General features: G+C 34.4%; 1 protein-coding gene across 5 annotated transcripts in view; it reads right to left on the reverse strand.

Annotated features, from left to right (window-relative positions):
- Nucleotides 1–5,714: 5,714 nt before the first annotated feature.
- LOC113055403 (protein Shroom2-like) overlaps nucleotides 5,715–11,320 on the reverse strand; it is a 20,422-nt gene continuing 14,816 nt past the window's right edge. For 4 of the 5 annotated variants that reach the window (XM_026221699.1, XM_026221701.1, XM_026221698.1 and 1 more), the window contains 7 exons: nucleotides 10,543–11,320; nucleotides 10,181–10,257; nucleotides 9,534–10,079; nucleotides 8,922–9,422; nucleotides 8,406–8,571; nucleotides 7,539–7,811; nucleotides 6,263–6,535 (listed from right to left, as the gene is read on the reverse strand). The exon at nucleotides 10,543–11,320 is cut by the window's right edge and continues 1,524 nt beyond it. In XM_026221699.1, the coding sequence (XP_026077484.1) occupies nucleotides 6,263–6,535; nucleotides 7,539–7,811; nucleotides 8,406–8,571; nucleotides 8,922–9,422; nucleotides 9,534–10,079; nucleotides 10,181–10,257; nucleotides 10,543–11,320 (2,614 nt within the window). Of the gene's footprint in view, nucleotides 6,536–7,538; nucleotides 7,812–8,405; nucleotides 8,572–8,921; nucleotides 9,423–9,533; nucleotides 10,080–10,180; nucleotides 10,258–10,542 lie in introns of all 5 variants that reach the window. The other variant, XM_026221697.1, reaches the window with a different exon arrangement.

Genomic DNA, 11,320 nt, shown 5'->3' on the forward strand with positions numbered 1-11,320 from the left:
GTATCTCTCATGTGATGTATGAAGGTGCAAGTGATTTTTCAGATTTATTATTATTCTTTTTTGTGCTTGTGAAATGTCAACAGTTTCCAATTTCACAATAATATGTTTTCGTATTTATTCAGGTTTGTGCAATTAGCTTTTATTGTTAATTATTGTTAATTTTTTTTTACTGTTTCTATTGTTAAAAACAGTAAATTGAAAACAATATTTTAAATACATAATAAATTAGTTTTAGTGGGTTTCAAATGTCTGAGAAAATGCTTTTTGCATTGAATTTAGCATTTTTCTGACACACGTTTGTTTACATTGATCAGTGGCTTTGAAATGGTAATCTGAAAATGTTATTTCCAAGTGTAAATCTAAAACCGTGTTCCTCTCAGACTTTTAAACTCCCTTCCATTTCCTAACATTATATATGTGTTGTGTGTTGTGTGTGTGTGTGTGTGTGTGTGTGTGTGCATGTGTGTGTGTGTCCATATTTTAGGGCAAATTCGACGATTTATTACCCAAAAGTGAGCTAAACCTTAATTTGGCGACATCCACATTTGTAAAACTGGTATAAAAATATAGTAAAAAAAATTTTTTTTAATTGAAAAGTGCAAAAAGTATATTTAGATGTAAGGTGATCGAATATACAGTTTGCAGAGTATAAAACCTTCTAGCCTATGGGATGTCCCCATTTAGATATAAGTTTAGTGAGTGTGTGTGTATAAAACTGTGCTACCGAAAAGCAAATGCTTAATGTTTTGAGCTCACTAAATATCTAAAATAATATAAGTTTTCACTCAAATATGTTTCTTTTTTATTCGAATTTGTGCAAATTCTTAGTTTAAATCACACATATTAATCATCATAAATTAAGAAATAATATTTAAAATAATGCTTAATCTAAAACCACTGGTTAAATGCTTTATTTATTTATTTAATATTTTTTTAAATTAAATAATCTCATATTTTTTTAAATAAGATTTTCCTTTTCTATTTTTCATGTTAAATTTATTTTCATTTAGTGAGTTTTTTTTACATCATGTTTGTTTACAAGCTTAAAACTTTATTTCCAAGTTTAAATACATTGTCATTGTATTCCTCAGACTTTTCAACTCCCTTGCATATATTTACGTTATATTAAAAAAGTAAAACGAATCACATATTATGAACTGAAAAGCAAGAGCTGAAACTGTTTTAAGTCCTGATTTACAAAGACAAACAGATCTAAAATAGACAGTATCACGATGAAATGTGTAATAATATAAATTGGATGTGCCAGTTAATAATTTTTTTTAGTTTAAAGGAAAAACTTAAAAAGAAACAATGTGTAATACATGTTCTTTGGTGGAAGCGGGACTTTTAGTATTTTTAATAGCAACAAAATTGCATTACGTAATACAATAGTTACAAGAGATATCTATTGACTTTGAAAAGTGTGTGATCTCTGAAGTGTCCTATGGATCGGAGCCCATAAAAGCACAATGTTCTTCATGAGGAATGTGTCTTTGATCATGAACTTTCTAAATCCCTTTAGCTTCTCATCTGAAGTGTTCTGGGTTCATGCTGTCAAATCAAAGTTCTCTTTGTTGTCTTTCCACAATGGACTCATTATAATTTTGTATGCTAATCTTCCCATCTTTACATACAAAGGTTTGTTCACTATCAGGAGCGCATGGTGCCAACGGCTTCCTGCCCACTTCCTTTATGATAATCAGCCATATGGATGAAACTCTTCCCTCATGTCCTGATTAAAAAATTACCATTGCAAATAATATTTATATTTGAGATTTATGTGTTTGAACCACATATACAGTTTCCATTCATTTGGATTATACAGTTTGAACATAAACAAATAAACATAACGTGAGGCATTTTTTTTTCAGTTATGAAACAGGTCAGATTTCTGCACTCAACAACAAAATAACCATGGCATAGCTTATGCAAGTATATGCATCTATTTAACTAATTAAATAATCAAATTTTCAAAATGCATTTATTCAAAATGCCTAGAATCACCATAAACCAATTAATTCAGTTTAGGAACAAGCAATATTCAGTTATTGAAACAAATGTATTTAATGCTAAATATATTAACCTGCTTAAATCTCAGTATTATTTCTGAATGGAAGCCCATTTCTGCCATGCAATAAACAAGGGAATTACAATTTCTCACGATTAAGAAATATCCCACAATTGTGAGAAAAAAATCATGAGAATTGCAACAGAAAAAAAAAGTTGAAAATTGTGAGATATAAATTTAGGATTGTTATTTAGTTTCTGAACTATGAAAGCCTGCATCTGCCACAGAATGAAAAAATAAAATAAAATAAAGAAGGGCATTATTACTTTCTAGCTCACAATTTTTACGACTTCTCGCAGTTCTGATTTTGCATTTAAAAAATCTGACTTTTTTTCTCAGAATTGAGAGGTTAACTTACAACTGCATGATATATAAACTCACAATTCTGAGAAACAAAAGTATACATTTTTAGAAATAAACTTGCATTGGCAAAAAAATGTTGGGACTGAGAGATAAAAAGCTGCAATTAGAATTGACAAGAATGTAACCCGAAAATTGCAAGAAAAAGTTTTTAAATTGTTTTATCCTGTGACTGAACACAAATCTGTGTATACTGAGCTTGTATTTGGTCCTGCTTTAGGACGTAAGAGAGGCCTTTTGTTCTGCTGCAGTCAGTCTTGGCACAATGTGGAGCTCAGAGAGAACTGCTTTGGCACAGACTGTACTTCCAGCCTAACAATTAGTGCAGTGATCGTCTGGAGAGCGTTTCACGTGCCCTGCCACTGCCATCCTCCGCTCCAGTTCACATGAGCCGGGTCTCCGGGGGTCGAGATGTGAGATTCACACCTACAGCCGTGGACCCAAGCCAGAGACTCAATGACGCAAGTTCAGTCCACTTCCTGCTACATTACTGTTTCCAGACTCAAGGATGTTTAATCAGGTGTCAGGAGATCGACCAGAGTGCATGTAAACCCTAATCAAACACACCTTAACGAGCTAATTAAGCACCAATTTGCACCCTATCCTTCCCAAAATAAGTGAAGATTATGTTAAAGTACAATTAGTGCATCCCAGAGTACTTTAACATTTCAGTGTGCATTTGTGCATGGTTTTATGGGCTAAAATTACCCATGATACCTTGCACAACTAAAGCAGTTTGTGACCATTCTCTTTAACTTTTTTAAAAAATAAACTCTGAGGTTATGAATATTTACACTAGCAGTCAAAAGTTTGGAGTTGGAAATATTTTTTCTGTGTATTTGAAAGAAGTCTCTTCTGCTCATCAAAGCTGCATTTATTTGATCGAAAAATATGTTAAAAATTTTGAAATATTATTACCATTTAAATGAAGTGTTTTTGATTGCAATATATATATTAAAATTTAATTTATTCCTGTGTTCAAAGCTGAATTTTCAGCATCATTACTCCATTCTTCAGTGTCACATGATCCTTCAGAAATCAATATGCTGATTTGCTCAAGTTTGATCAATTACAACCCCAAATTCAGAAAATTAGGGATATTTAATAAAAAGCAATCAAATCAGTAATAAAATCCAAATAACAGTAGGAAATTTACAAAATATCTTCATGGAACATTATCTTTAATTAATATCCTAATTATTTTGGCATAAAAGAAAAATCAATAATTTGACCCAAACAATGTATTGTTGATTATTGCTACAAATATACCCCAGAGATTAAGACTTAAGGTTTTGTGCTCCAGGGTCACAAATGTCCTTATAGTAGTATACTGTCAATAGTACTTGCTTATCACTACTGTAGTACATACTCTTAGAGCAAAATAACTTGATAGATAGAAGCATAAAAATGTAATCTGATCCCTCAGTTTATGTCCATGTGAAGCTTCTTACCCAATTACTGTTTAATAAAGCTAAAAAAACATGCACTGTCCTTGCAGGATCAAACAGAAAAAGATAAAGGAGATAATCCCTTTAATACCTTCATTGACCTAATCATCAGGATTACAGTCTGTCTCATAATTCCCTGTCCAAACCTTTATCTTCTTCCTCAGTAATGAAGCATTTCAGTCACTTCTGCTCTGGACTGTGGGTTTATAACCAGATAACAGACTGATCTCCAGCTCCTCATATTTTTTTACTTTCTCAAATGTTCAATAACATCAAGTGTCTCAAACTTAAAACCTAATAAATAAAAAATATAAGCCTATTTATACCTATATATCTAAATCTATATCAAACAGAGCATGCCGATATCAACGCCAAGGTCATAACTTTGATTCAGTGAAACCATGAACTTATTAAAATAATGCAAAGCCACTTTGGATAAAAGCATCAGCCAAATGCATGAATGTCTAAAGTATATTTTTATAATAACTATGTGAATTTTGTAAAAAATGTGTCTGTGTCTGATAACAAAATTGTTGGTATACAGCAACAGCACTGTGAACAATGACAGACACTTTTAACAATTCAAATATATTACGTTTATTTATTAAATTTAATTTATAAAATTTTAAAAAGCACAAAATACAATGGCAAATAACAAAAAAGCAAGGAAATAAAGAAAAGGGAAAATAGAACAAATTATATTTTTTTTTTTTTTTAAATACAGTTCAATTAGAATGTAAACAGGTGAAATAAAAAAAAATATATATATATATATATATATATATATATATATATATATATATATATCCACCTATTTCAACTTTTAAACAGGTTCAGTTGCTGTCTTAAATTTTTAAGAATAGTCAATTGTATTCAAGGTGTATACAAGTTGTACATCTACAACTATTGATAATAGAATAGTTTTAATTTTTTTGCATGCAAACTTTCACTTAAATTTATCTTAAGTTAATACAATGTCAAATGTGCATTATTTTCCAAATTATCCACAGTATTGTTTAATTAATTACCGATTACAAATTCATACAGAAAGTGTTGTTAGGAACAATCTTTCGGATCACACAATGTTTTCCAATACTTTTAGACGATTTTGATATAACTCATAAGGAAGCATTTTCCATTCTTTCTCAACTTGATTAACTCAATTGTTCCTGTGATACATTTTATTTATTTAGATTCTTTGATGTATAGAAAGTTAAAAACAGCATTTATTTAAAATAGAAATCTCTCGTAACATTACAAATGCGTTTGTCACTTTTGATCAATTTAATATATGATTAATTAAAATACAAATTTTCTTCCAAACAAATCTTACTGGCTCCATACTGAATGGTAGTGAGAGTATATATAAATATATATTTCCAATCAATATGCATCAAATATAATTGTTACAAATGAATTATAACAAACCGAATTTAATCATATTACCATATCAGCACTGATCTGTGAGCTTCTCTCGATGTAAAAGTGATTCTTCGCTCAGCATTTCTTAATCTTAAACTTCAAACTTCCTGTTGTTTAGAAATCTTCTGTAAATAAGCTTGTGAATGTTTCTGTAAATGATTAACCATGGCTCATGATCACTGTCAGCATCATAAAATCAAAAAATGAGGAATCAGTCTCCTCATATTGGAAATATAGTGACTCATAAAGATCATAAATCATGAATGTGGGTGAGGTTTCAGAACGAGTCATTAAATAATTAATTACAGACCATGATATTCTTGTTTACAGCAAAATATTGATGTTCTGTAATATTGAAATATTGACTTTCTTACATCGAGTGTGATATCAAACAGACAAATGAATTGTAACCCATTCATTACTATATATTTTTATTCCAATTTATTGCAGGAGAAGTGCACTGCAAGCATGTTTATGAACAGTACAACACAAATAATTTTTCTGGTTAACAGGTTCATATTTTAGATAAAGGTAGAGGTATTCTGAACCTCCCTTTCATGAGTAAAACAGCTTTCAGTGTGGATGTAGCTAAGAATAAGCCGAACTAACTTTCAATTAATAGCACCGTTAGCTTTCAGCCGCTAAACAAATTAGCTAGACGTACATACAGGTAGAAAAAAAACCTCTAAAGATCCTTTAAAAAAACAAGAGAAAGTTTAATACAGCAGCACATCCCTGAAAACGAGAGCCGATTCAAGCATGAATTCAATAACATGCTACATTAAAGATAACTGGAATCAATGAGAACTCAGAACTGATATATGAATGATTTTGTGTTGATAAATCTATTCAGTGCACACAAGCAGATATTGGTCTAGTCTAGTTTCCAACAAAAGTTAACATATAGTTAACTTAACGTTATTCAGTCCAGTGTTCTGTTTAGAGTCCTATGCATTAATATAGTTCAGTTCAGCATTTTCGGGTCCAGCGGCAAACTTTCCTTCAGACATTTGAGCTGCTCTTCACCCAGTTTGATCTTATCCTCCAGTTTACGCTGCTCAATGATGAGCGCTGACTTCATTTTGACGAAGTGCTGGTAGTCTGCGAGACGCTCTTCGCTGAGGTGACTGGCCAGAATCTCATAAACCAGACGTTCCCTTCGGTCCAAGTTCTCCTTCAGCTCTTTGGCGTCTTCGTGCTGGCGAATCAGCAGTTTGCGTTTTTCTATCAAAGTGTGCTGGAAGTACAACACAAGTATAGTTTACTGTACTAAACATACATTTGCAAACATGGCCACGATTTATTAAAACGAAGGAAGGAATTAGTATTATGTGGCAAAGATTTACTAAAATATGGGAACAAATTAGTACAACGTGGCTATGATTTGTTAAAAACCAAGGAATTAATATTACAACGTTCTGTAGCAACAATTCACTAAAACGAAAACTTGAATTAGCACAACATGGCCACAATTTACTAAAACGAAGGAACAAATTTGTACAACATGGCTTTGATTTGTCAAAAATCAAGGAATGAATTATTACAATGTGGCCACAATTCACTAAAATGAGGTAATGAATTATTACAACATAGCAACAATTTACTAAAACGAAAACACAAATTAACACAAAAACTCACTAAAACGAAGGAACAAATTAGTACAACATGCCCCCAGTTTACTAAAACAAAGGAACAAATTACTATTACAAAGATACGATTTGGTAAAACGAGGGACCGAATTATTAAAACGTAGCAACAATTTACTAAAACGAAAACACAAATTAGCACAATGTGGTCACGATTTACTAAAACAAATGAACAAATTAGTGCAAAGTGGCTAAAATTCAATAAATCAAGGGAATTAATTAGTATTATGTGGCTACGATTTGCTCAAATATGGGGAGAAATTAGTAGAAGGTTGCCCGGATTTGCTAAAATTAGATAGCGGATTAGTACAACGTAGCAATAATTTACTAAAATGAAAACACGAATTAGCACAATGTGGCCACAATTTACTAAAACAAGGAAACAAATTAGTACAAGGTGACTAAAATTCACTATATTCACAAATTACACATACTTTGTGGAAACAATTTGCTAAAATATGGGAACAAATTAGTAAAAGGTTGCCAAGATTTACTAAATCAAGGGAACAAATTAGTACTATCTAACGACTCACTAAAATGAGGAAAAGAAAAGTACAGCTAAAGAAAATTACTTCACATCCATCTCATTTATACCTTCTCGTCCGCTAACGCTCCCTCCTCCAGGTTGTCCAGGGCGTTTTCCACTCGGGCCAGTCGACCGGACAGAGAAAGCAACAGACTGACCACTTTGTCCAGGTCGCCCACGAACATGCGAAACTTTTCCAGCTCATTGGGTTTGCAGACAGTCTGTACAGTGGCTTCCACTTCCTCTCCCAGAACGTTATTGTCCTGCACGTCTTCCTGAAGACTTTCACGAGCCTCTCGAAGCACGTGCAGCTTCTTACTTAAACTGTCGATCAACTCTTGCTACAGAGACACAGAAATGACAAAGACACATCTATTTACATCTATACAATCACCAAACATTTATACAGTCCAGACAGAATAAATTATTAATGCAGGGCTGCTTAACTGAATAAACTGAAATATTTTCACAATGAATAGATTTATCCAGATTTAAGCAATGAGAATAAATGCATTATGAAAATCTTCATATAAATAAAAAATCTAATAAATGCAAATAATTATATACTACGCCATGATTTCAAGCTTTTTAAAGATACTTTTAAATTTTTTATTTTTAATATTCAGTTATAGATAGAATACAACTTGCACTCAAATGAAAATTCTGTAAAATATTTGTAATGTAAATAGTGTAAAATATTTAATGTATGTAAAGTGTAAAATGTATGTAAATGTTTGTAATATGTATAGCTTAAAATGTTTGTAAAAATTAAAAATAGCAAAATGTTTGTAAAATATTGTAAAATTATAAAAGAGTATGTTGTAAATAGTGTAAACTGTTTGTAAACTGTTTGTAAAATCTAAATTGTGTTAATTTAAGGTAGTACAGTAGAAAGTAATAACCAAGCAAAAAAGAAATGTACATAAACATCCTACCTTCTTGTTTGACAGATCATAATCGAGTTCATCCTCTGAATCCTGTTCCTCCATGTGCTCCTGCATGTCCTTCATCTTTATGAGCAGCTCTGCCTTAGGTGCAGATGTGCTATAATATGATGAACTGCTCATTAACGACACTGATGATGCCAAATTGTCCTCTACCCTGCAAAAAAAATATATATATATCCTTATATAATTACAGTTTAATGATTCTCAAACATAAAACACAGTCACACATTTGAAGGCAAATACATTGTACTTGCTATATGTGTGTTTATCAGTAGAGGGCAGTAGTGTACAGTTTTCAGTCTAAAGCTTTCACTTTTGTCATATGAATAAGACTTCTGATCTAATGCTTAATGACTAAGTTATTTAAGTCAACACTACTTTAGGACCATTCTTCGCATTAAGTACATTTATTAACACAATCCTCATTACCAAAAATGCCAAATAATGTCATCTACAAAACGTGAAGACGGAGACATGTTTTTGTGAAATTTTCAGGCAGTTTACCTCTGCTGTGTATTTTTGGGAGACATCTGTTTGGAGGAGGCTTTCCTCCTCTGCTGCGCTCCCTCCAGGAGCTGCTCCCCCTGTGGAAATATTCCCTCCATCAGATCCATGGTAGTCTTCATCTTACTCTGATTCAAGATGTCCACAAGACTCTTGTCTTTCCCCATGATATCTCTGGCTAGCTCCTCTCGTTTCAGGTCCTCCTCTGAGTGTTCGCCCACACTATTGCTCCTCACCCACTCTTTATTGTCTAGTACCATCTCTCGTTCTGCATTTCTACTGGGATCCAGACTGGTGTAGGCAATAAACGGCGACTTAGATTGCTCTGGAGAATCTAGATTTTTTATCTGGGCAATTTTAGGAACCTCAGAACCTCCAGATGATTCACCATGCAGCAGACAGTTTTGGTTTTCTCTCTCTGAATCGTTTTCTGTACAGACGATCTGTATGGGAACCTTTCGCCCAGCAGTGTTTGGCTCTGGTGTTCCCTCCATCTTACTACTGCAATAAGGGATAGAAATTAGCAATCATGATCCGCCTTAAAATAGCAAAATATGGGCAGATTCATAGTCTATAGCCCATTGTCCAATAAGTATCCAAAACTCTACTTACCTGCATGGATCCTTTTTCTGCACAGTTGGAGGTGGCTCATCTGTGAGCCTCTGTGGAGAGAACTGAGGAGAAGGAGAACGTGTTCTGCTGGCTGAGGTAACCATCAGGTCAATGTTCTGCTTGGAAGAAGTCGAAGAATGATCTAAAAGATGTAGTGTGTGTGATGACATCCCCTTTGTGTCTGATCTCCTGTTGTCCTCTGAGGTTGGGAGTTTGTCTCTCTCAAGATGTTCTGATGGACATGGTCCTTGAGTTAGTTCAGGAGAAAAGGTCTGAACTTTAACTTCCTGGGAGGCTCTGAAAGGGCATGTGGTTTCTGGCTGTTCGGGTTGGGCGGACTGCTGCGGTTCAGGACTTTTGTTTTTAGGAAACAGTTGCTCTGACATGGGAACCTGGAGCTGATGTGAGGAGAATGGTGGTGGATACCTGGCAAGTCTGGGATTCTGGTTGGAGGAAAGAGGTGCCACGTCACTTTCCAGACCATGCAGTGTGATGGACTCTAGAGGTTCGGAGATGTTGAGCGGACCATGGTCTCTTTCAGATACACTGTGTTGTTTAAATTACAATAAAACACACTAATTATCAGTCTGTACGTTAGCAAATCACTGGAAATATGACCAATTCAAAACAAGACAAGAAATCCTAACCTAGTGATACGGGCCTCCTGTTGGTCCTTGGGTTCAGGCAGAGATTCAACAGATTTTCTGGGTGGCAGAGGGATTTTCTGAAATAAATAAGGATCTATTTATACAGATGCCAAAGACTCTTCTACCTGAAGGACAGACTAGCCCTTCTTAAAGATTACACTACCCATCTTGATTAATTGTGCCAGCAGCAAACTCTTTATAACTATTACCAAACAATACAATCTCTCAATCATCTGCTTCTGCAGAGAAAACAAGGTGTATATAATGAAATGTAGACCCTGGTGAATTACCAATTGCATGAAGGTGACATCTGGGCACCAAAGACATTATCAGTATCATGACTAAACAAAGAATCTCCTTACCTGTCCGTAGAAGTCAGCAGAAGGAGAGGAACGGGATCTTTCATGAACACACACTGTGCTGTTGGATTCCTCCAAGACTGAGTCCAGGATGTTTTCAGCTGAATGATATCTGCCTGTTGCTCTTTTTTCCACTGGCTTCTTCTGCATTTTCCATGTGGCTTCATATTCTGCAAATGTACCGAGTCGTTGTTGCTCCTCTGTATTAAGGTCAGAATGGCTTGATTTACTTTGTTTTAAGGGAGCTAGATGGATGTTTTCGCTGTCTCCAATTAATTGAGTATTTTTCTCATCAGTTGGACTGAGCAGGGATTGCTTTGGAATGGGTTTTTGGACAACTGGTTTGAAGGAACCTTTGAAGAACTTATATTGGTCCGCAAAGGACCCAGCTGCCTTATCCTCAACTCCTACTTTATTGATCTTGTCTGGTTCGGAGAATGAATGCATCTTTTTATCCGTGGGAAACCTTTTACGCCCCCCAATGCGGGTGACTTGACCATTAACTGGCCCAGGTTTTTTAGGAAGTTGATCTGGTGCAGGTTCATTCCCAGGAAGCTCCAAGTCCCGTCTCATAAACGATGTGGCCTTCAGAACTTTGGCTTGGGCTTCCTTCAGATGATCCTTGTATGTGTTGGTGAAGGAACCATCAGAAGAAGATGTGGAGGTCTCAGTGGACTTCCAGATGTCAGAGTCCTCCTCAACTTCACTTGAGCAGGTCAAGGTAGCTGCACTCCTGCTTTTCTGAAGCTGGGCCTTCTTCTGTTGGATCTCGTTGAGTAGA

This window comes from Carassius auratus, chromosome 36 (genome assembly GCF_003368295.1).
Source record: "Carassius auratus strain Wakin chromosome 36, ASM336829v1, whole genome shotgun sequence".
NCBI classification, from domain to species: Eukaryota; Metazoa; Chordata; class Actinopteri; order Cypriniformes; family Cyprinidae; genus Carassius; species Carassius auratus.